Source organism: Microcaecilia unicolor, chromosome 2 (genome assembly GCF_901765095.1).
Source record: "Microcaecilia unicolor chromosome 2, aMicUni1.1, whole genome shotgun sequence".
In the NCBI taxonomy this organism is placed as follows: domain Eukaryota; kingdom Metazoa; phylum Chordata; class Amphibia; order Gymnophiona; family Siphonopidae; genus Microcaecilia; species Microcaecilia unicolor.
In genome coordinates this window covers 74,527,913-74,554,625 of record NC_044032.1, presented here as the reverse complement: position 1 = coordinate 74,554,625, position 26,713 = coordinate 74,527,913, and the positions used below count along the sequence as shown (strand labels likewise).

The 26,713-nt window shown below is 41.1% G+C and overlaps 1 protein-coding gene across 1 annotated transcript in view; it reads left to right on the top strand.

Annotated features, from left to right (window-relative positions):
• Positions 1 to 26,713, top strand: part of NUP155 (nucleoporin 155) — a 358,702-nt gene that overhangs the window by 259,067 nt on the left and 72,922 nt on the right. The window contains exons 26-28 of the mRNA XM_030193046.1: positions 14,105 to 14,258; positions 23,377 to 23,481; positions 24,561 to 24,715. Coding sequence (XP_030048906.1) covers positions 14,105 to 14,258; positions 23,377 to 23,481; positions 24,561 to 24,715 — 414 coding nt within the window. The remainder of the gene's footprint in view (positions 1 to 14,104; positions 14,259 to 23,376; positions 23,482 to 24,560; positions 24,716 to 26,713) is intronic.

Here is a 26,713-nt window from a genome sequence, read left to right as displayed (position 1 = left end):
ATAATAGACTAATATTTATTACCTATTTTTCTACAGAATATGTTTTACCTTTCTTAAAAGAAGACATCTATCACAAATACAGGTCTGTTCAGCCCTTCTTTTAACCTCTCTTTTCAAATGGCCTTTCTTTGTCAATACAGATAAAGAGGTCTGTATTAACCTCTCTATTTGTACGCGGCCTTCCCCTAGGTCAGCTAAGCCAGAATATTGTGAGTAGCTCACGTAAGACAATTTCTTGCATTTATTTTTAAAGGCATACATTTTTTTAACTCTTTCTTTCCCAGTTCCACATCACCTAGTATAAGCTTTTGAAGACAGTTCTCCCTCTGGGGGATACTGATGGAGTCAGGCAAAGTTGGAACGGGGACTTTGGGGGGGTAGCATCTACGTGCCTTCAATTTGGTGTATGAGATGGTTAAATTGGGAGATCTGCAAGAGACACAATATAAAATTCTCTATAGAGCATATCTTTATGCTCTAAGGGGGGCTTTTTGGGGTCTGTGGGAAGATAATAGGTGTCCCAAATGTAGGTCAGGGTGTGGCACACTTCATTCATTTTTGGACTGTCCTACACTGTCTATCTGGTTCAGTGTACTGTGGAGTGCGATTATGGCACATTGTTGTTGGGCCACCAGATGCTTTTGCTTGCTCAACATCTTTCCCAGCCTTACAAGCAATATATATAAATGTATCTTTACTCCTAGTTCAGAAAACTATTTTGTAATTTTGGACTTCTGAGGAGGAGGTTCCTTATGACTGCTGGGTTGTGAGAATGTGTAATGGTCCAGTACGAGTGTAGTCTATATCTTCATTCTCCCAAAGTGACAGGACACTTGGACACAGCGGTTTAGACCCTAAGACTGGAAGAAAGGTGCATTCCTTCTTTGGGACAATGAAGTAGATGGAGTGTTTGCCTTGTCCCTATTCGGCCTGGGGAACTGGAACAATGGCTCAGAGCGCCATCAAGGAATCTACAGTGGCCTGAACCTCGACCGCCTTGGTTCCCTTTCGACAAGGAGACTGCAAGAAAAAGGACGTGACTAGGAGGGAGAACTCCAATTTGTAAACTTCTGTAAGAATATCTAGAACCCACTGGTCTGAAGTGATTTTGACCCACTCTCCGTGAAACTCCAGAAGATGTCCTTACATCAGAGGAAGAGAAGAGTGAACCAATCTTACATCAATGCAAACCTTGGGAGACACTGGGTGCTCTAGCTGACAGAGGAGAACTACCATTCTGTACAAAAGGAATACTGGGGTGCCTGAAAGTGGGACTTCTGACCATGTTGCTGACAATCAGGCCAGTACCGTCTGCTGTCTTGAAATACAGATTGAGAGCCCCTGAAGACGAATGATCAGAAGCTTTCAGCTTATTCTTCCACAACCGCTGTGACTTAGTTTCCACTAGTTCTTTCACCGAGTTACTGAGATCTTCTCCAAACACCCACTTGCCCTGAAAGGAAAGTTTAACTATATGTGACTTTGATGCTGCATCCGCTGCCCAATGCAGAAACCATTGCTGATATGCCATGTGACAGTCAAAGACACACTGCAGGCCGTAACAAGTCCTAAATAACATTTATTTATTTATTTATTTATTTATTTTATTTATTGCATTTGTATCCCACATATTCCCACCTATTTGCAGGCTCAATGTGGCTTACAATACATCATAAATGGTGAAGATATAATAGAAAAATAGACATTTAGTTTAGAGAAGAATCATGGTAACATGATAATGATATAACAGGATAGTATTATAGCAGGCAGATATTATAAGGCAGTTCTGAATATCTGTGGAGGAGTGGTGTACGTTTACATGTGTTGATCTTTGTGGTATGCTTTATTAAAGAGATGGGTCTTCAGACTAGGAGGGACTAAAGAGAGTAGGCCAAACCTGCTTCCAGCTCGGCGTTATAGTGCCTGTCTTTTGTTGCAGACTGCTGATACCACTTCAGGTATGCTCTAGCCATGAAAGAGCTGCACATTGTTGCTTGCAGGCCCTAAAGGGGACGCGTCAAAGGCTTGTTTCAGCAAGCATTCTAGCTTCCTATCCTGTAGGTAATTTAGGGCAATGCCCTCTTCCAAAGGCAGGTTGGTCTTCTTAGTCACCGCTATAACAAGGAAGTCTACTGTGGGAAGCTCCAATTTCTCTTTCTCCTCTGGAACCAAAGGGTAGAGGCGAGTCACAGTTCTTTGCACTCTTAGCCCCATGTCCAGGGAAACCTATGCTGTAATTAGGTCTTGAATGTCTGGATGCATCGGGAAAGGCTTAGGACATCTAAGCCCACTCATGATCAACAAAGATGGAACTCCTCATGCCAAAGCAGAGAGCTCCTCAATAGAAAGCACTGCCAATGCCTCAGAAATAAGAGTACTGAGCTCCTCTTTATTTAATTCTGGCATTTATATTCCACTTAACCATCAAGTTCAAGGCGGAGAACAATCACATGTTATGAACGGGTATTCTCTCTGTCCCTAGAAGGATCACAATCTTGGTTTTTGTACCTGAGGCAATGAAGGGTTAAGTGACTTGCCCAAGGCGGCTGAGGGGAGATATGATACAGGTCTATAAAATGAGTGGAGTTGAACGGGTAGATGTGAAGCGTCTGTTCACGCTTTCCAAAAATACTAGGACTAGGGGGCATGCGATGAAGGTACAATGTAGTAAATTTAACACATTCCCAAAAGGCATGATAAAATGTATTCTCATATTGTCCACACTTCGAACATACTGGTGAGTGAATCCTTCCAGATCGGAACAATTGTGTTTGTGTAAAGTATGCCCTATGTAATGTCCTAAAAGCGCACTCCCTATATCTGGCTCCTGTAATTAGCTTAGTGATCCTCCCAATTTGTCTGTCAATATCCCAATTGGTTAAATCTACTTTTAGATCTGCTTCCCATCGTTGCCGGAGCTGCTCCCGTCCACTGTTCGGAATCACTACCCATATTTTTCTATATATTCCTGAAATAGATGGAGCGTCAGGCGAGATCTCATCGTAAAAAGCCTGAACTTTTTCTCCCAATTTGGTTTCAAGGTTCGCTTTATCCAAGGACTGAACATAGTGTCGAATCTGATTATATGCAAATGCATCCCCCCATCTCTGCTCGGCCCGTAAAATTAATTGGTCTAGAGATTTGATTTCCCCTGAATCATCTAAGATGTTATTTAGATTACAATATCCTCTGTTTGCCCATTGTTGGAAGACCGAATTTTCAAGTCCCGGTAGAAATTCTGGATTCCCTTTAATCGTGATTAATTCTGAAGTCTTCGGGTCTCCCCCTAAGCTTATCCCTAGAAATTGCCATGCGTTCCATAGAGGCAATAATAAAGTACTATGTCCAAAGGCTTTTGGTATCAACTGTTTTCTAGTATGTAATAACGTTATTAAATCAAAGGGCTTAAAAAAGGCCTTCTCCAACTCATACGGCACATGTATACTAGTCCCAAACAGCCAATCTCTCAGTGATCTCAGCAGACAGGCCATATTGTAATATCTTAAATGGGGTAGGCCAAAACCTCCCTGACTCCAATTACCCATCAAAAACTGCAACTTAACTTTTGCCTTCTTTTTTGCCCAGCAAAATCTCATTACCACTTTATAGAATTGCCTAATATCTTTCTTAAAGAGCCGCAATGGTAAAATTTGCAATACATAGAGCCATCTAGGCAGTATCACCATCCGGATAAGACTAATACGGCCTCCCAAAGGCATCGTCACTACATTCCATGCATCTAACTGCCTTTCTGTCTGCTCTAATAGTCTATTAATATTTATCTTATATATCTCTGCAGTGTTGGCTGCCAGGAGAATCCCCAGATATTGAAATGCTTTGTCAGCCCACTTCAAAGGGAATCCCTCTGCCCACAGACTACGAACATCTGATGTTACTGCTATAGCCTCTGATTTATCCAGGTTCAATTTGAAGCCTGAATAATCTCCAAATTCATGAATTAGATCTAGTAGATCTCTCAAAGATGATTTCGGGTTTGTTATTATGACCAGTAAATCGTCAGCGAATGCTGCAATTTTGAACTCCTGTCGACCTATCTTCACTCCCTTAATGGTCTGACACTCCTGGATGTCTCTGATCATGGGGTCTAAATAAAGAGCAAACAGCAACGGGGACAAAGGGCACCCTTGCCTCGTCCCTCTATTAATCTCAAAGTCTTCAGATCTCCCTCCATTCACCATTATTCTGGCACGGGGAGATGAATATAATGCCTTGATCGCTTGTACAAACCAACCCTGGAATCCATACTTGTCCAAGATGTCGAACAAAAAAGCCCACTCCACCCGGTCAAAGGCCTTTTCGGCATCAAAACTGATTAAAAGGGCGGGTTCCGGGTCTCGTCCAAGCTTCTCCAAGGCCGTTAAGATACTCCGTAAGTTCCTAGTAACAGACCGGTCTTGGACAAATCCTACCTGTGCTTCATGGGACAGTCTAGGCAATACTCTGCTCAAGCGGTTAGCTAATATTTTTGCAAACAACTTCACTTCATTATTTAATAACGAAATAGGCCTATAGGAAGCTGCTAACACTGGGTCTCGGTTGGGTTTGGGCAACAGTATAATTTGGGCCATATTTAGACGCTCAGGCAAACGCCCTTCCTCCACCCATTCATTAAATGCCCCAGTCAGTGCGGGGGTGATATTCTCACCCAGTAGCTTATAAAACTCAGCCTTAAATCCGTCAGGACCAGGGGCCTTCCCCAACTTACTTTGACCAATGGCCCATTGAACTTCATCATTGCTAATAGGAGTATTCAATTTTATACGTTCTCTTTGTGTCAACTTAGGAGTCAATACATTTTGCAGGTAGATCTCGCCCTGCAGGCCCTGAGAATCTCCTGCTTTATATAGATTCTGAAAAAAATTTCTAAAGACTTCTTGAATTTTTTTATCAGTGTGCACCACTCTCCCTTCCCCATCCTTGATACCTAAAATGTGCTTGGATGTATACTGCGGTGCCACTAGCCTTGCCAGTAGTTTGCCCCCCTTATCCCCATGTTTATATAGCTGATATTTATAATATATTTGAGATTTTACTGCACGTTCATGGAGTAATGAGTTCAATGCTATTTGGTCTGCTTCCATGTCTTTCCGCACTCTAACCCCTGGGGATCTCCCAAATTGTTGTCTCATTTTAGCCAATCTTTTCTCTAATCGCAATATCTCCCTATCTTGGGATTTTTTATAATGGCTAGCAAAGCTAATTATATGCCCTCTCAACACCGCTTTTGCCGCTTCCCAGTAGATCGAGGCACTTTGCACTGTCCCCTCATTAAATAGCTTATACTCTTCCCATTTTTTACCGATGAACTCTCTGAATTTTTCATTTCTATAAAGATAACTGGGAAACGACCACCCCCTTGTATCCTGATCTGAATTTTCTATTTGCCAAGTCAACCATACTGCTGCATGGTCAGAGATTACACAAGGACCTATGACCGCTTCTTTGATATGAGAAAATAATGTTTTCGAGACTAATAAGTAATCAATCCTAGAGTGGGTATTATGTGCTCTTGACTGATGGGTGTATTCCCTTTCCCCTGGGTGCAGTGTGCGCCATACATCTATGAGGCCTAAAGTATCACACATGTCTGGTAGCCCCCTTGCTCTATTATGACCTCCTGCCGGTGAAGGGTGTGATCTGTCATATTGTGGGTCCCAGGCCGTATTAAAATCTCCACCTAGAATCACAGGAAGTGAGTTGTTCTCACTAAGAATCATAGTCAATTTCTGATAGAATTTCATATCCAGTGTGTTTGGAGCATAAATGTTTCCCAGCCTAAATTGTCTCCTTGCAATAGTAACATTACAAAAAACAAAGCGCCCTTCCGGATCTTTATTCACCTGGTGAATCTGTGAGGCAGTCCCTTTTCTAAATAAAATGGCAACCCCCCCTTTTCGCCCCACCGCTGCAGAAGCTATGCAGTCTCCTACCCACCATTTGGCCAATTTTGCATGTTCTATTTCTGATAGATGGGTTTCTTGCAAAAGGGCCACATCTGCCTTCATTCTTTGCAGATATTGTAAAATTTTTGACCTTTTAATAGGTGAGTGAATGCCCCCTACATTCCAAGTCACTACTTTAATCCCTCCCATCTCTTAGCTCATTATTTACTCTCTGACAATCACTGATAGTTATCGAGAGGAGCCATCCCAGCCTATAGCTCCCCTCTGTCTTATGACAGTTTTGTTGTACTGGATCTAATCTTCTAGTCCATTCATTCCACCATATCTTACACCAAATTGTTCCATTCTTCCCCACCACACTTATAGCCCCATCACATATAAGTCTCTTGTCTCTTTGTTCTTTCTTCCCTTTATGACCTTCCCCTATATTTCCCCTCTCCCCTTCCCCCCCTCCCCTCCCCATCCCAGAATCCCCCTCTTTCCATGCTTCCCTATCGGAAGCCATCACGCTTAACGTTTACCTCACTACTCTCTGGCATTCCTAGTCCCTAACTCCATGTTCCCTTTCCCCCCCCTTTCTTTTAATCCTTTGATAAATGATACCTCTATTCCCTGTATTCAAATCAATATACATCTCATATTTATAACAGCCATTTTTTTCCCCCTCTCCCATCATTACTCTAACAGGGTTAGCTTATTCTTTCTGATTGTAATACAGCGATCAACAGATTTATACATGTTGCTACATTCCATTTAACATTTCCGCTTAACTTTATCTGTTGTCCCCAGAACTACTGCTTCTATGAAAGCTCCTTTCCCTCTTCTGTACCAGGGTAATGGTTTCTTAATTTAGTAAAGCTTTCTTACAGCAGATCTCTAGCCTAGCTCCAGCGTTTAGTTCAATACTTGCCGATTATTCACCTCTCTCCCTTTGAGGGTTCAAAACAACGAGTATATCCACTGGGCTTAATGTCCGCATGTAACTGCCAGATATAGCCACAAAAAATAAGACCCCCAATTGAGGCCCTTCCCAATCCAAAGGTCTCACGACGTGCTCCTGGATCTGCAAGGATATCCTCCATGCATTCCTGCTGTGCCGTTGTTAAAGGGAACGGCACAAATTACTGGCTTAAACACATTAACACTATAGAATCTAACAGTTAACTTTCAACTGTAATTGGAATATTCAACAAATGCTACACTGCATTTCAAAAAGATTTCCAACTTTAAACTCGGCTTCATATCCTTGTTTATTGTGCCCTTTTGCTTTATAATCCCTTTGATGTGTAGCTTGTGATCTCTCAGGTTTGCCCGCCATCTCTCGTTGCTCTGCCATCAGATTTTGCCAATTGTTCCACATAATTTCTTGCTTCTTTGTCGGATACAAATGATCTTGTAGTACCTTTATATATAATTTTCAGCGTGGCCGGATATTGGAGTGTGAATCGGATCTTCATGTTAAACAACTGGGAGCACACTGCCGAAAAAGCGCGCCTTTTGGCTACTATGGCGGCCGAATAATCCTGAAAACACAGTATCTTTGATTCCTCAAAGGTCAGGGCTTTATCAGATCGCGCTGCTTGTAGTATCAATTGTTTATGTGCAAAATTTAATACCCTGCATATCACCACTCTTGGTTTATTTCTCTCCTCATGTCGCACTCCTAGTCTATGGGCTCTCTCTATACGTAAAGGACCCAATTCAGCGGGGAAGTCAACTGTTTTTGCAAGCCATTGCTCCAGCACTCGCTCTAATGAGCGGCCTCCGATAGCTTCGGGTAATCCTACCAAGCGAATATTGTTCCGCCTGGAGCGGTTTTCTAAGTCTTCCAACTTAGCTTCCATTTCCTTGCACTTGGTATTTAAATCCGCTTGTTGGCCTTCTATTACCGTCATCCTTTCCTCCACTTCGCTGGTTCTTGACTGGTAAGCTCCACACTCTTTGGTCAGCTCTTCCAGTTTCAAACTTAGCTGTTCAAGTTTATTATCTAATTTTTTATCAAGCGGGGCAAGGCGACGTTCTAATAAATCCTCCATCACCACTGTCATCTCCGCCGTAATCTCGCTTACCCAGGCGGATGACACCGACGTCCCCGCCTCGGGAGAAGCGGCCGCCATTTTATATTCCGGTATCTTTCCTCGGAGTTTGTCTTTTTGTGCTGATTTCGCTGCCATCCTGTTAATTTAAAGTTGCAAACTTGTATTATCTCATTCCCCGCCGATTGCTGTTTCAGGGAACATTCCGTTCCGGGTTTCAAAACTATTAATGATTCTATTTAGAGCAGTCAGGCCACGGAGAAAAGCTCACACACGTCTTCTCTCCACCATAACGTCACGTGACCTCACAATGTAGTAAATTTAAAACGAATTGGAGAAAATGTTTCTTCACTCAACATGTAATTAAATGCTGGAATTCGTTGCCAGAGAATGTGGGTAAAGGCGGTTAGCTTAGTGGAGTTTAAAAAAGGTTTGGACGGCTTCCTAAAGGAAAAGTCCATAGACCGTTATTAAATGGACTGGGGAAAATCCACTATTTCTGGGATAAGCAGTATAAAATGTTTTGTACATTTTTGGCATCTTGTCGGGTGTTTGTGACCTGGATTGGCCACAGTTGGAAACAGGATGCTGGGCTCGATGGACCTTTGGTGTTTCCCAGTATGGCAATACTTATGTACTTATGTAAGGTCACAAGGAACTACAGTGGGAATCGAACCCAGGATCAAAGCCTGCTACACTAAACATTAGCCCCTTCCTACACTCCGCACGCATGGCCTCAGTACTTTCAGGTCATTCCTCTTCTCAGGAGGAGTTCTCCCTCCTCTAATGCCTCTTTCAATGATGGCTCCTTTGAATAGACCAAAGCCACTTTAGATAAGGAGGAAGAAGCAGAGACAGACCTCAAGGAGTGGCCAGTTGAGGCTAAACAAGATCTCTTAGGAGCCAGAGAGGCAGCAGGGCAAGAAACTGAAGCACCTTGCAGTAACTCTAACTGCCCCTGCTTCAGTAAATGGGTATGGTGTAAGAGCAATATAAACTCTGGCGCAAACAAAGATCATGATTCAGCTGAATGCTCTGTTGGGCCCTGAGGTTGTAGAATGGTGGCTGTGCTCCAAGTGTGATCAGACAGGCTGTTCCTCACTGCCAGTCAGTCCCGACAAAATGGTGCCCGTTCCCGCATCGCCTGCATAAAACTGTGTACTGGCCCTGCCGGAGAGTCCAAAGTCGCCAACATATTTGAATGAGGCACCAAATCAGATGATGTGCTGCCGCTAACTGTTTCCCCCAAATCCTGCTGAAGATTGCATGCACTGCAATGCCCTGATGTCAGCCGGTGGGTCCCACTACGGGAAAACCACTTAACTATCTCTACAGTAGTTGCAGTTCACCCCGACCAGCACAAACGCAGCACAGTGCAGTGCCAAGCAGTAAGTCAGGCTCCCTCCCCTGCACCAAGTAGAACTTGCAGCCCAACAAGCAGTTCTGAGTCAAACTTTAGTCGGACTTACCAATACCGGCTGCTCCCCCCAAGCTCACAGTCTCCACAAGTCTTACCACAGCTGAGAAAGAATCAGGATTAATACTCTGTCCCATGGTCTCCGGTAAAGCAAAGTTACTCACCTGTAGCAGGTATTCTCTGAGGATAGCAAGCCAAGTATTCTCACAGCTGGGTAACATCATCCAACAGAGCCCGGCACAGATGCTGACCAGCGAGATTATAGTAGAACTTTCTAGCAGCATCCCACTGTACATGTGCTGGTGTCTTCCATCCGATGCATGAGCATGGGCCCCTCAGTTATATAGGCTAGCTAAAGAATACAACTTCATGGGGAGGTGGAAGGGTATGTGAGAATACATGGCTTACTGTACTTGGAGAACATCTACGAGTAACTTTGCTACAAGTAGGCTGTTGTATTCTCACAGATGGGAATCCCTAGTTACCAGGCACACCAAAAACAATGCTAGGACAATAGGGACACGAAATGTTGAGGCATGAAAGTCAATTAAACTGAAACTACTTACATACTAGTTGTGAAGGTGCAGCCTGGAACCAAAGAAAACTGGGCTGAGGGGGGGTGGAGTTGGATTCTAGTCACCAAACAAATTCTTCAGGACTGCTGCCTGAACTGGCTGTCACGTCGAGTATCCTTATCAAGGAAGTAATGAGATGCAAAAGTGTGAACAGATAACCACGTCACAGCTTTGCAAATCTCTATGGAGGCTAACATCAAGTGGGCAACCAACATAGCCATGGCTCTGTCATTATGGAAAACAAAATTGAGGACGCTATAATGCCATTGTATCGTTCCATGGTGCGACTGCACCTTGAATATTGTCTGCAATTCTGGTCACCGCATCTCAAAAAAGATATAGTGGAATTAGAAAAGGTACAGAGAAGGACATTGAAAATGATAAAGGGAATGGAATGACTTCCTTTTGAGGAAAGGCTAAAGCATTTCTTCACTGAACGTTATCAATAGAAATCAAACAAAATAAAACATGGAAAAGAAAATAAGATGATACCTTTTTTATTGGACATAACTTAATACATTTCTTGATTAGCTTTCGAAGGTTGCCCTTCTTCCTCAGATTGGAAATAAGCAAATGTGCTAGCTGACAGTGTATATAAGTGAAAACATTCAAGCATTACTATGACAGTCTGACAGGGTGGGAGGAGGGGGGTGGACTAACACTGCTACCACACTCCTTCACTGAACGTGTAATTAAACTCGGTAAAAGCAGTTAGCTTAGTGGGGTTTAAAATAGGTTTGGACAGCTTCCTGAAAGAAAATTCCATAAGCCATTATTAAAATGACTTGGGGAAAATCCAATGCTTATTTCTAGAATAAACAGCATAAAATGTATTGTACTGTTTTGGGATCTTGCCAGGTGCTTGTGACCTGAACTAGCCACTGTTGGAAACAGGATGCTGGGCTTGATGGACGTTCAGTACCAACACTTATGACCAATTCCTGGTGAAAGGTAGACTGCTATTGAGATAAACATGGGGAAAGCCATATTAGGAGTCACCACCCAGGAAAAGGATCTAGGTGTCATCGTTGGTGATACGTTGAAACCCTCTATTCAATGTGCAGCGGTGGCCAAGAAAACAAATAGAATGTTAGAAATTATTAGGAAAGGAATGGAAAACAAAACTGAGGATGTTATAATGTCTTGTATCGCTCCATGGTGCAACCGCATCTCGAATACTGTGTGCAGTTCTGGTCACTGCATGTCAAAAAAGATATAGTGGAATTAGAAAAGGTACAGAGAAGGGCAGTGTGAAAATAATATAGGGGATGGAGCGACTTCCCTATGAGGAAAGCCTAAAGCAGCTAAGGTTCTTAAGCTTCGGGAAGTGATGACTGAGGGGGAGATATGATAGAGAAAATGATAAAGGGAATGGAATGACTTCCTTATGAGGAAAGGCTAAAGCAACTAGGGCTCTTCAGCTTGGAAAAGAGATGGCTGTGGGGAGAGATGATAGAGGTCTATAAAATACTGAGTTGAGTGGAACAAGTAGATGTGAATCGCTTGTTTCCAAAATTACTAGAAGTAGGGGGGCACACAAAGAAGCTACGAAGTAGTAAATTTTAAATGAATTGGAGAAAATATTTCTTCACTCAAGGAGTAATTAAACTCTGGAATTTGTTGCTATAGAATTTGATAAAAGCAGTTAGCTTAGCAGGGTTTAAAAAAGGTTTGGATACTTTCCTAAAAGAAAATCCATAAGCCATAATTAAGATGGACTTGGGAAAATCCACTGCATATTCTAAGTTTTGCTGTTCTGTGATCTTGCCAGGTGCTTGTGTTGTGGATTGGCAACCTGTTGAAAATAGGATATTGGGCTTGATGGACCTTCAGTCTGTCTCATTATGGCAATGCTTATGTTCTTGCTACTATTTGGGATTCTGCCTGGTATTTGTGACCTGATTTGGGCACTGCTGGAAGCAGGATACTGAGCTTAATGAACAATTGGGCTGACCCAGTATGACTATTATGTTCTTATGTTGTTCTCTTGCTCAGCTTCAGTATGTTCATTCTCTACCCCTATTTAAAGGTTTTATTGTATGTGAATCCTTTTGTATAATATTCCTGGGAATGCCCAGTTCTCTTGTATTGTGAGCTGCATTGAACTCAGAAGTTATGTGTTGGATACAAATGTAATCTGTATGCGCCCTTTAAATTGCGTGGTATAGCACTTATGCATACTCTTATGGAATGGTGCTTAGGGTGCTTATGTGCCAATTTGCTTGACATGCTTGCAAGGCGCGCCTAACTGCAGTCACCTAGTTATAGAATTTCCTTTCACATTAAGGTTTTCTTTTGTTTTTCTTAATTTTCTTTTGGTATGACACTATTCTCTGCAGTTTATTGTGATATTTAATTTCTTGTCATGGTCTGACAGTATAGACTGAGCCAGTCTGCAGTGACACTTTTGTTTCTCTTTGGCCCATTGGAAAAAACTCTGCCAGCAGGTGCTTGGATTTAACTTCCATGCACCTGGCTGCTTAAAAATTTTCTTCTCTAGTTCAGTTGTCTCCATTTCTGAAGCAAACGATCAGGAGTAGACTTGGAAATTATCCTATTACTAAAAGCTGCACACTACAGTATATTTGAAAATGTTTTGTGCCTGTCCTGTAATTATTGCTGTACAGTTTATATTTTGATGATTGACACAGCAGTTTAGAAGCAAGTAATGCCACCATTTAGCGTGTTCATAAACTATATTCATGTTAATCTCCCATCTTTGTGCCTTTTGTCGCTGTTGAGAGAAAAGGGCAGAGACACCTGTTGTAAAAGTCTTAGACTACATGGAAGTGAATATTATATTTTTTTTTGTTAGGAGAAAAAGGTATTGAAACTGCTTAAAAATAATGTCCAAGAAACTAAAGATGGTGAATTGCAGCAAAAATGTGTTTTTCCTTTATTGTCCTGTTAGTCTAGTCCACACCAGTGCATCATATCTTCTGACCAGCAGATGGAGGTAGAGGAACAGGTTTTTTTTTTTTGTGACATTTGTACCCCGCGCTTTCCCACTCATGGCAGGCTCAATGCGGCTTACATGGGGCAATGGAGGGTTAGGTGACTTGCCCAGAGTCACAAGGAGCTGCCTGTGCCTGAAGTGGGAATCAAACTCAGGTCCTCAGTTCCCCAGGACCAAAGTCCACCACCCTAACCACTAGGCCACTCCTCCACTCCACTGAGACCACCAGTATTAGAGCATGTGCAGCCTGGAGATAGTATATATCTACGTCCAGCAGATGGTGGAAGTTGGAGTGCTGCAGCTGCTTTGCTGTTTTTGTAAAGGTCTGACTCCCATATTCCCCAGCCACAGCTGGTATCCTGTTGGTTGAGTCACAAGGGCCAACTTTCTCCCAGGGTTGCCCTATGGGCCACTTCCCAGTGAAGTTGGGGTGTTTTCTGGCCCCTTCACCAGGCACCCTTTCCTGCGTGCTGGTGTCTCTCAGGCTGCTGGCACAGGCCATATTGGGCCTTCTAGCTGAGACCAGCCTGGCCCCCTGCCCCCACATTGTTGCCCTCCTGTAGAGTCAAATGAAATTTAAAAAAATATATAAACATTTCAATTAGAAGCATTGAAGTTTCTGCCAGCAGTTTGCTGTTTGCAGCATAAAGTTTAGTCGGAAAAAAGGTCTTGCTAATAGTGAAGCAGTTTCACTTTCGGAATCAGTAAAACTGCTTCAGCTGGAGGAGGAGACAGGTGTGGTGGCCTTCCTCGTGTGGCAGCCAGGAGTGGTGCTAGAAATTCATTGGTTGTGTAGCTGAGCACAGAACCATCTGTTGGCAGTCTCAGCAATGCATGTAGCTGGGGATGACAATGTCCAAGCGGACATCTTCAGTTGCCGCAACCTGTACCCAAGGTAGCATTCTGTCTCATAGATCATTGGGGACACGGGAACAGTGCTGTGTACATCTAGTAGCGCTATAGAAATGATTAGTAGTAGTAATTTTGATCTCACAGCATCTCAGACAATGCAAAGTTTATACTGACTTGCTCTAGGCTGCACATGCTGTTATATGGTGGTCTCACTGGAAACTGTCTCTACCTCCTTCTGCTGTTTGGAGGATATAACCCACTGTTGTGGACTGGTTTAGCAGGACTCGAGGAAAAGAAATTGACAGGTAAGAATAAATTTAATCTTTTCTCTCTTCTGCTTGTAGATTAAACAGTTATAAGTGCATCACTGATACCCTTCAGGAGCTGGTAAATCAAAGTAAAGCTGCACCTCAATCTCCGAGCGTACCTAAGAAGCCAGGCCCACCAGTACTGTCATCAGACCCCAACATGCTAAGCAACGAAGAAGCCGGGCATCATGTATGTCCTCTCCCAAATCTAATCAGTTTTATTCTTCAGCAAAACTGTGTTTAGAAGAGCAACATTGTTTGAGATATTTGTTACTAATACTTTGCTAAAATGTTCAAATTTAAACTGAGAGTGCCATGTTAGTCCACTTGATAGTAGATCCTTAGTTCCACGTATCTAAGTTGCAGGTGGTACTTTTTTATTGGACTAATTTACTGCATCTTTGACAAAGTTTTGACAGTTATCCTCTCTTCACACAGAAATCTGAAAAATGAAAAATAACAATATGTTTCAGTTTTTTCTTCTTCAGATTTCTTGCCTGTTTCACAGAGTACTGGTCCTGCCCCCTTGATACAGCATTTTATGAAATGCAGCTTGCTTTGGAGAAAGAGAATGTTTGTGTTCAGTTATGCATTCAGTGCTTCAATTATTTCTCATTAGCCTCATGCACATCTTGTTCTTCCTTGTACATGCCAGAGCAATCCAAACAAGTGGGTTATGCTCCCCTGCTAAAGATAGCTCTCATGCTATGATCTCTGTTAAGGAGGCTCCCAGGGTTTTGCCTCCTGCTGTGATCTGGTAGAGCAGACATTGGTAAATGTTTTCCCAAGACTTCTCTGATTTGAGTGTGGCAGAGGACAGGGCTGGATCAGGAGGGTCCAGATCCTACTTCTTCTACCACCACCACCACACCTATCTTTCCCACAGCCCCCAACCCTCCACTGTTTCCTGTCTTCTTTACTACTTTGGAAAAGAACTCTTTCACTGGAAAGCCATTGTTAGTTATCCCCTTCCCTAGAAAGAAAAGATTAAGTGCTTTTCATAAGTCCATAGACATGGTGCTGGGTAGCACAGTGCTCGGGGACCTCCATGATGACAGAGCTAGATCTCTGCTTAATTAGTTACAGTTCACAAAGTTGGCATCATCGGAGTGGAGAGGAATTTTGAGGAGAGTTTCCAATTTTAAATTTGGACTGCCTCCATTGCATGGAAATAGAGTTCATGCATATTCATTGTGAAAATCCTGAAAACCCGACTGGGTTGCAGACTTTTCAGAACTGACATTGAGCACCCCTGCCGTAATGCTTTAAGCACAACAGTCTGATAATAATATAGACCTGGGAAACCCAAACCCTCTCCTCCTTAATTCTAGACAAGGCTCATTTTTGGCCTTTTCTCTTGCCATATAAAGGGCTGCAACATGTAATCCCATTGTTTAAAGTGATACGTTGAAATCCCTATAGGTAGGTGGGCAGATTAAAAAAAAAAAAGAAATTTAGGAATGACCATCTCAGTAGTGGCAATATTGCCTTACCAAGACTCAGCAAGGGATGCCAGGTGTCTAGGTCTGATTGGATGACCTTGATGAGTTTCCCATAGTTCAGTTGAAACAATTCCTCTAACTTGCTGTAAATATGAATTCCTAAATATTAAAAACTTTTTGAGGCTATGGAAAACAATTCTAGACCTAGTCCTTAGTGGAGCGCATGATCTGGTGCAGGAGGTAATCATTCTGGGGCCACATGATAACAGTGATCATAACGTGATCTGTTTCGATATTAAAAAAAAAAAAAAAAACAACAACTTGGAGGAGTAGCTGCAAAGGTCAAAAATTTACATCAGTCTTGGATGCTATTCTCAAATACCATCCTGGAATCTCAGACGCAATGTATTTCATATATTAAAAAAGGAGAAAGAAGGCCAAACAGCCAGTATGGTTAAAAAGTGAGGTGAAAGAAGCTATTAGAGCTAAAAGAATTCCTTCAGAAAATAGGAGGATCTGATTGAAAATAGTAGGAAACAGCATAAGGAATAGCAAGTTAAATGCAAAGAGAGACTTTGTAAAGAAGATTGCGTTGGAGGCAAAAACATATAGTAAAAACATTTTTAGGTTTATTAGAAGCAAGAAGTCAGTAAAAGAATCAGTTGGACTGCTAGATGACCAAAGGATAAAAGGAGCATTCAGGGGAGATAAGATTACTACATGAATTCTTTGCTTTCATCTTCACCAAGGAAGAACCGATATACTCATATCACCGCCAGAACCGATATACTCATATCACCCCTCTCCTCAGGTCACTTCACTGGCTTCCAATCAGATACCGCATTCAATTCAAGCTTCTCCTTCTTACCTACAAATGCATTCAGTCTGCTGCCCCTCACTACCTCTCTACCCTCATCTCCCCTTATGTTCCCACCCGTAACCTCCGTTCACAGGACAAATCACTCCTCTCTGTACCCTTCTCCAACACTGCCAACTGCAGGCACCGCCCATTCTGCCTCGCCTCACCCTATGCTTGGAACAACCTTCCTGAGCCCTTACGCCAAGCCCCCTCCCTGCCCATCTTCAAGTATTTGCTTAAAACCCACCTCTTCAATGATGCATTCGGCACCTAACTCTTACCGTTCAGTAAATCCAGACTGCCCCAATTTGACCGCCCCTATCGGACTGTCCGTTCACTTGTCTCTTAGATTGTAAGCTCCTTGAGCAGGGACCGTCCCTCTATGTTAAATTGTACAGCGCTGCGTAACCCTAGTAGCGCTTTAGAAATGTTAAGTAGTAACATAGTAGATGACGGCAGAAAAAGACCTGCGCGGTCCATCCAGTCTGCCCAACAAGATAAACTCACATGTGCTACTTTTTGTGTATACCTTACCTTGATTTGTACCTGTCCTTTTTTGGGCACAGACCGTATAAGTCTGCCCAGCACTATCCCCACCTCCCAACCACCAGCCCCGCCTCCCACCACTGGTTCTGGCACAGACCATATAAGTCTGCCCAGCACTATCCCCGCCTCCAAACCACCAGTCCCGCCTCCCACCATCGGCTCTGGCACCCAATCTCGTCTAAGCTCCTTAGGATCCATTCCTTCTGAGCAGGATTCCTTTATGTTTATCCCACGCATGTTTGAATTCCTACCCTACTACTACTAGTAGTAGTAGTAGTAAGATGTGGGAGAGATACTAGTAACAAAAATGGTATTCAGTGCCGATGAGTCGGAGAAACTGAACCAAATCTCTGTAAACCTGGAAGATGTAATGGAGCAATTTGACAAATTGAAGAGCAGCAAAACACCTGGACCAGATGGTATATATCCAAGATTACTGATTAGAAGATTAAAAAATTAATTTGCAGAGCTATTGGTAGCGTAATTTATCTTAATTTAAGCATAGTACTGGAAGATTGGAGAGAGGCCAATATAACGCCAATTTTTAAAAAGGATTCCAGGGGTGATCCGGGAAATTATAGACTGGTGAGCCTTACGTCGATGTCGGGCAAAATTGTAGAATCTATTATAAAGAACATAATTACAGAGCACATACATAAGCATGGATTAATGAGATAAAGCCAACATGGATTTAGTCAAGGGAAATCTTGCCTCATCAATCTACTGCATTTCTTTGAAGGGGTGAATAACATGTGGATAAAGGTGAGCTGGTCGATATTATATATCTGGATTTTCGAAAGGCATTTGGCAAAGTACCTCATGATAGACTCCTGAGGAAATTAGAAAGTCATGGGATAGGAAGTAATGTTTTATTGTGGATTAAAAACTGGTAAAAAATTAGAAAACAGAAAGTAGGGTTAAATGTTCAGTATTGTCAATGGAGAAGGGTAGATAGTGGGGTTCCCCAGGGGTCTGTGCTAGGACCACTACTTTTTTAAACATATTTATAAATGATCTAGAATGGGAATAACTAGTGAGGTAATTAAATTAGCTGATGTCTCAAAGTTATTCAAAGTTGTTAAATCACAGGACCTTACATGGCTGAGAAACTGGGCATCCAAATGGCAGATGGCATTTAATGAAAGTACAAAGCGATACATGTGGGAAAGAGGAACTCAAACTATAAGTATGAGATGCAAGGTTCCACATTTGTCACCTCCCAGGAAAAGGATCTAGGTGTCATCGCTGATGATAGGTTGAAATCCACTGCTTGGTGTGCAACGTTGTCTTAGAAAGCAGATAGAATGTTAGGAATTATTAGGAAAGAAATGGAAAACAACAATGAGAACGTTATAATGCCTTTGTATCACTCCATGGTGCAACTGCATCTCAAGTATTGTGTGCAGTTCTGGTCACAACATCTCAAAAAAGATATAGTGGAATTAGAAAAGGTACAGAGAAGGGCAACAAAAATTATAAATGGGATGACTTCCCTGTGAGGAAAGGCTAAAGCGGCTAAGAGTCTTCAACTTGTAGAAGAGACAGCTAAGGGGGAGATATGATAGAGTTCTATAAAAGACTGAGTAGAGTGGCACAGGTAGATGTTCTTTCCGAGCACTCTCCCCTTTCTTTCCGAGCACTCTACCAAAACCCTCATCCACACCCTTGTCACCTCTCGTTTAGACTATTGCAATCTGCTTCTTGCTGACCTCCCATTTAGTCACCTCTCCCTCTCCAGTCGGTTCAAAATTCTGCTGCCCGTCTCATCTTCCGCCAGGGTCGCTTTACTCATACTACCCCTCTCCTCAAGACCCTTCACTGGCTCCCTATCCGTTTTCGCATCCTGTTCAAACTTCTTCTACTAACCTATAAATGTATTCACTCTGCTGCTCCCAAGTATCTCTCCACACTCGTCCTTCCCTACACCCCTTCCCGTGCACTCCGCTCCATGGATAAATCCTTCTTATCTGTTCCCTTCTCCACTACTGCCAACTCCAGACTTCGCGCCTTCTGTTTCGCTGCACCCTACGCCTGGAATAAACTTCCTGAGCCCCTACGTCTTGCCCCATCCTTGGCCACCTTTAAATCTAGACTGAAAGCCCACCTCTTTAACATTGCTTTTGACTCGTAACCACTTGTAACCACTCGCCTCCACCTACCCTCCTCTCTTCCTTCCCGTTCACATTAATTGATTTGATTTGCTTACTTTATTTATTTTTTGTCTATTAGATTGTAAGCTCTTTGAGCAGGGACTGTCTTTCTTCTATGTTTGTGCAGCGCTGCGTATGCCCTGTAGCGCTATAGAAATGCTAAATAGTAGTAGTAGTAGTAGTAGTACTCTTTCCAAAAATACTAGGACTATCGGGCACACAAAGAAGCTACTAAGTAGTAAATTTAAAACAAACCAGAGAAAATATTTCTTCACTCAGCATGTAATTAAACTCTGGAATTCATTGCCAGAGAATGTTGTAAAAGTAGTTAGCGGGGTTTAAAAAAGGTTTGACTAATTTCCTAAAAGAAAAGTCCATGACCTATTATCAAGATGGACTTGGGAAAATCCATTTCTTGTTTCTAGGATAAGCAGCATAAAATCTGTTTTACTGTGATCTTGCCAGGTGCTTGTGACTTGGATTAGCCACTGTTGGAAACAGGATACTAGGCATGATGGACCTTCGATCTGTCCAAGTATGGCAATGCATTTAAAAAAAAAATCTCGCAATTCTTCTGGAGGCATGTTAAAGGCTAAAGCCTCCGTTTTCTCAATATTAACTTTGAAGTTGGAGACTGTTCCCTATTCATCTATGTTCTGACCTGGTTTTACAGCCTGCCTCACTGACACTACACTAACACATACGCAGTAATTACTGTGGATTCTTTTGGATTCGTATTAGGTAAATGAGACTTTTATTAGAAGTTCTAAAATACACAATGATTAAGATATATACACAATGATTAATTATATAGCTGAAATGAAACAATACCTATAAACAATCATTACATCACTGGTCCCTACATCCAAGCAATGCTAGGAGTTTCTAGACCAGGAAAAGAAGCAATAATACACTATAATATTATAATATACATACGTCCATCACTGGTCCGTACATCATCCAGGCTTTTTACATCAGCTGTGAGAAGCCCCTTTTTCAGCAAAGCCGGGGTCTCATGACCAGGAGTCTGGTTCTATGCAATGCATCCATCCATAGATGAGCTTCCGGATTCACTGTAAGAGGCCCCCCTTTTTATTAGGCTTAGAACTCATGTTCAGAGCTAAGGAAAATTAAAAAATGCTTGAGAATTTCTCTGTTTTGGTAAACAAGCTGTACTGTGGGAAGGTGGTCACATGTTTCTTAGTACAGGTGGCCAGTCTGAGCTCGAAACAGGCTCCACATCTCCCTTCACATACCAAATTAATTAGAGCTGTGTCTTATCATCTACATTCCAACTTATTTTTACATAATCAAAGTTAAACAATCATTTTAATGAGCGAGTGCACTGCCGGTCAAGGCAGAGGTGAAAAACAGTCTTTAAAATTCACTTCTATTACAATCCAGCAATTCTAACTGGTTGGGTACAGAAATCTTCGGGTTTATCATCCATATTAAGGTGTCTTCTACATACAGTTGAACCTTGTGTTCATCCTCTTGCTAAGGATGTAAAAGGACTTAAAGCAGTTCAGAGAAAAGCGATGAAAATGGTAGGGGGTTTAGCCAGCAAGATGTACATGGAGAGACTTGCTAACCTAAACATGTATACACTGGAGGAAAGGAGAAACGGGTGGTATGATACAGTTCAAATATTTGAAAGGTATTAATTTGCAAACAAACCTCTTCCAGTGACGGGAAGGTGGTAGAACTAGAGGGCATGAGTGGAAATTGAAAGGGGGCAAACTCAGGAATAATGTCAGGAAGTATTTATTCACTGTGAGGGTGGTAGATACCTGGTATGCCCTCTCACAGGAGGTGATGGAGATGAAAACAGTAACAGAATTCAAAAATGCATGGGACAAACACAAAGGAATCCTCTTACGAAAGATCAGATCCAAAGTAGCTTAGGGGAGATTAGGTAGGAAAAATGGTGCTGGACTGACTTCTACGTTCTGTGCCCTGATGGAGGCTGAGTAGATTTGGGTAGGCCGGAGTGGAGCTTTTCGGGTGCTTTGCCAACAACTTCAGAAATTTTAGAACAAGGCAAGTTCCGGGCAGACTACAGGCTATGCCTTTAAATTGGCAAGGATAAATTAAGTATAAATAACCCAAAACAGGAAAATATAAACATATATACCTCGCATATTTTTATTCATATTCAAAATATTCAAAAATGTATACAATAAATCTATTTTATAAATACACATCACGCATAAAAAATGCTAACCCCCATTCATACTCACATACACCACCTATCTATAAAATTCTCTAATTCGAGAGAGACCAATAAATAGACCAAAGCAAAACAGTCTAACAACTCCTCACGTGGAGTCACCAGGCTCAAGCTCAAAAATGTTTCAGCAGTATTCAGCGACCCGCGTTCCACATCCCGCTGACTGCTCTATTGTCCCTCTTTGTTTTATCAGCTTATATCCACGGGATTCAGACAGTAATTCAAACAATTATAATCCAATAGTCTCTCCTTGTAATTCTTCTCTAATATTTCATCTTCAAATCTTTATTGATTGTAAACTTTCCGAATGGACTCCAGCTCACAATTTCAGTTCTCTCATTTTCAGCTCGACACAAGCACTTCGTCTCGCACAATTGGCGTACCAGTCATGTGTTTCGCTCACTGGGCATCATCAGGAGCTGTTATTCTGTGTGTATAAAATCAAAACAAATCTAACAACAACTAACTATCAAATTCATACATATCCTAAAAAACATTCAAACAGCTTACTTCACCAAGCTTCATTTGCAGCATACCATTGCCGGGAATCAATCGGTTAGACCCAAACCTTAACCGGATATAGCACAACTATTTCCGTTCACTATTATATAGCACTGGCAATTAAAGAAAGTCCAATCCTGAATGCAACTGGAGTTGACGTACTCAAATACTTTCATTATCTATCTAATTAAATCCCATTCTATCTCTTGATTGAGACCTATAGGTTCTAACGTATTGTAAAGAAAAATATACAATCATACTTATTGAAAAATATAAATGTAGTGGAGATAATTACTACAAAAAAAGGAGATATTTGAATAAGACTGAAACAGGCTGAAAAGATCCATTAATCAGGAGAATTATTAGTTCAAAAAATCTACTGTTACCACTGCAGCTGCTGTGTTGAAGAAGGAAAGGTGACCAGTTGCAGATGTGTGCAAGATTTTATACACCCTAGTCAATTTGTATGTTTCAATAAATTAAGTAAACAGAAGCTGACACAACCCCTATGTGGTATAAAGTTAAACAGGCATCTTTCTGCAAATTTTAATGCACAATTACAATTTGCATGTTTTCTTTCCAGATTCAAAATAAGGAAACAGAATATGGCAGATTCCAGAGGTTGTGCAGCCTTTCTGTCAGGAGTACTTCATTTCGCAGAAATAATAGTTTCGAAATGTTTTATGTAGCCAGCTAAGAGTCTCTTTTCTTGCTTTTGGAGTTTTTCCCTACTCTTCTTTGAAGAATTCTTCTAGCTCAGAAATATTCTTAGGTTTTCTTGCATGCACTGCATGTTTTGAGATCTCCCACAAATTTTCAATAATATTTAAGCCTAAGGGCTGGGCTGTTCTAAAACATTTAACATTTTTTTTCCTAAAAGCATTTCTTGTGCCATTTTTTTGAACTTCATTTTCCATTTGCTACAACATTCCAACCAATGGAAAACTGAATTATTCAGTAAACATTTTGGGCCTTATTAGCAACTTGTAAAAAAGAAATGTAGTAATAAATCAGGTATCCTAACTTTTAGACCTGCCATATTCCCTCAATTATTTTCAATAGATTAAAATTAGTAAAGTACCATTAATTTTGCAGAAAGTTGTATCGCCATCTGTTCACTTACAAATTTGTTGAAGCATACAGTTTAGCCAACTCATGCCTAAACTGCACACAATTGCAGAAGCTAATATTTTGAAGGGGAGTGCGAGGTTTGAGAGAGTTATTTTGGTAAGCAGGTTAGAACATCACTATTTTGTATATGATGGTTAACCATCATCCTAGTGTGAATAATATTGGTCCATTAAGTTAAATTTCTTTGAAATGATATTTGGGTAATAATATTTGATGAGGATTGAGAGAATGATAAAAGCAGTCATTTGGGCACAGTCCAATAAAACACTCAGCCTAATGGGACAAGTGACAGAAAAAGGATGTCAAATCATTTTGTTAATGTTTTTAAAATAATGCATGATTTTGAGTGAAAATAAGACTGGAAGCGTTTTTAGATTTGTGTTCTGTACCTGATTTGGTTTTTCATGTTTACTTTTTATGTAGCCGTGTTTAACTTTGTTCTTTCATAGTTTGAGAAAATGTTGAAATTGGCTCAGCGTTCGACAGATGAACTTTTTAGTATAGCACTGTATAACTGGCTGATACAGGTGGACCTCACAGACAAACTTCTAGAGGTAAAGTGTGAAAATTGAGTTCAAAGAATTCTATTCTGTTAAAAATAGTTTAGAAAGTGGCTGGAAACAATCTTCTCAATATTGGATTGCAAAAGTGAGACAAAAAATGGGTTTAGAAAGAAATTACTAAACTGGGTCCAGAGAGCTGAGCACCATGTCGCACTGGAGAATGGAGTCAGCAGAATAAATCTGGGAAGAAGGTATGATTGAACTGCTAGGGAGAGAGTGAAGATGAGAAGATAGTAATAAAAGAGGTAACTAAGGGGATTGTAGATGGAAGAGAGAGGAAATAATGGTGATAATTTTATAAAATGTTTTTCACGCATATGTGGCCTCTTAGCATATTCATTGATATAAAAACACACATTTTGACATGGTAGTGCAAACTTTGCTGGTAGATATGTACAGGGGTGAAGTTTGGATGATGCATGGGCAAAGCACACACACACGTATAGATTATAAAATACACTAATATATGTGTTATACTTAAAAAATTAAGACACTGACATATCTACCCGCTCCAGGTCAAATGTAAATTTCCTTGCCTGCAATAAAAGCACAATTTCTGCCATTGTAGTATTTTATAAAGATAAGTGGACATTTACTTGTCCAGTGGTTCCCAAACCTGGTCCTGGAGGCACCCCAGCCAGTCAGGTTTTCAGGATATCCATAATGAATATTCATGAGAGAGATTTGCACGTAGTGGAGGCAGTGCATGTAAATATCTCTCATGAATATTCATTGTGGATATCCTGAAAACCTGACTGGCTGGGGTGCCTCCAGGACCAGGTTTGGGAACCACTGTACTTGTCTTTATAAAATAGGCGCCTGAAAATACATCTACACTAGGTGCCCTATTTTAAAATAGCCTTCTGGAAGGAGATGAAGAAATGGAAAAGGATTATGGTAAGAAGCAGAGAAATGTAGAAGGAAGACTTGAAAAACATTTCAAGAAAAAATTAATGAAAAGTGAAAATAGTTGGGAAAAAAAGGCAAGTTAAGATACAGAAATGCTATGTAAGGTGTTAAGAATTAGATCATATTAAAATCTTGCTTTTATTTAATCATAACTTCTCTAGATAAACTCACCATTTTTGGAGCCACATTTGGAACGAATGGCAAAAGTGGATCAAAATAAGGTCCGTTACATGGATTTACTTTGGAGATACTATGAGAAGAACCGAATATTCAGTAATGCATCGCGTGTGTTGGCTAAACTGGCGGATATGCATAGGTATGCAGGTTCCTAGGTCTTGCCTCTTTCATTAATGCAAAGTCATTTTATTGTAAACAGTTTTTATTAACAAGTAAAGATGTAAGCACTCTGCAAAACAAGCAAGAGGTTCAACTTTTCCCCCAGGTTCCTTCCCGACTCTTAACTCCCCTCTCCACACCTAACCACTGTGGTATAGTAAAAGCTATGGTGTGTATGAGAACATAAAATACAAAGAAGTATCACACTTAAATACCTAAATACATAATCAATCCTAGCATAAAAAAAAGAAAATAAAGATAAATTTTTAAGTGAAATGTTCCCAGTTCACCAGTATATCCAGTGACTACTGGATATGGAACCATCATCTCTCATCAATGTTACAAACCGTCCACCCAATAAAGGGCAGTATTGCTAGCATACAAATCACCAGAGAGCTTACACTTTTAACAGAAGCTACAAATAATCTTTTTCAATAAAGGTCATGCAAATGACATTTCCAATTTATATAGTAATACATTCAGAATGCAAATGAGCTTCACTTATAGTTCTTAAGTGTATGTATGGATAAAGAATCACAAAATCTTATCAGCTTATCTGACATTTGATCTTTCAGTGAAACACTGATGAGGTTATTGACTGTGTAGAGATTCACATCCAATCAGTACAATAATTTAAAATCCAACCAAGAACGCCGAAAAATATCAGTCAAAAGAAAAGAGTGTCCTTCCTTCACATAGATCCGGTTTCGCAAGAATGCTTCTTCAGGAAGAAAGGCTTTTGAAGGATTCATGCATCATCACTCGGTGACAAAACTGGAAGAACAAACATCGTAAATAGCAAAATAGCCAAGAATTAGGCAAAGTGTTACTTAAACCAGTGAAACATAGTGAAGAGACAGGCTTTGATTTATAACCATTAATTGATTTGATTTGCTTACTTTATTGTTTTGTCTATTAGATTGTAAGCTCTTTGAGCAGGGACTGTCTTTCTTCTATGTTTGTGCAGCACTGCGTACGCCTTGTAGCGCTATAGAAATGCTAAATAGTAGTAGTAGTAGTAGTAATAGCCCCTCTCCCAAACAGTAGATCACCTCACCATGAACTGTCACTCCCTCAATCCCCCCCCCCCCCCCCATCATAACCGTCTCCTTCCCCCAAAAGGAGAAAGGAAACCCACAAATACCAGGAACTTCCCATGGCAAGGGTACGAAAACCATCAGACTCAGCAGTTAAAGCATATTTAAGATGAAACTTTGAGCCGTAGGTGAAGGGGAAGATATGTAACGATCCCAGTCTGACAAAAATGCTTCTTTCATTTAAAAGACAGACCCACCCCCTGTTTCTCCACCAACATGTGATGGCGCATACTGCTCCATCCCCAGAATGAAGGGAATTCTGATACTGTCCATACTTTTAGGGCTGATTTCTTACTGAATAATACTGCCTTGTGGATGAGTATACAGCGACTCCTCCTCTGCAATGGGAGTGCCTCATATTTATCCAACAGAAAGCCAGGATCTGATAATGAAACAGCCGAGCCCAAAAGGCATTCTAATTAATGACTACCTGCTTCCAAAATTGAAGTACCTCAGGGCACTCCCAAAAGGCATGAAAAAAAGAATTAGGCTGCTGAGTACATTTCTGATAAAGGGAAGTGTGAGTGCCACCCATGTGAAATAATTGGGTCTGGGTGAGAAAGCACGATAGAGCAGTTTAAACTGACATTCCCGTAAGTCTGCCACTGTCATTAACTGTGGGATTTGATCAATTAATTTGCCAAGAGCTAGAGAAGTACTACTACTACTATTTAGCATTTCTATAGCGCTACAAAGCATACGCAGTGCTGCACAAACATAGAAGAAAGACAGTCCCTGCTCAAAGAGCTTACAATCTAATAGACAAAAAATAAATAAAGTAAGCAAATCAAATCAATTAATGTGAACAGGAAGGAAGAGAGGAGGGTAGGTGGAGGCGAGTGGTTACAAGTGGTTACGAGTCAAAAGCAATGTTAAAGAGG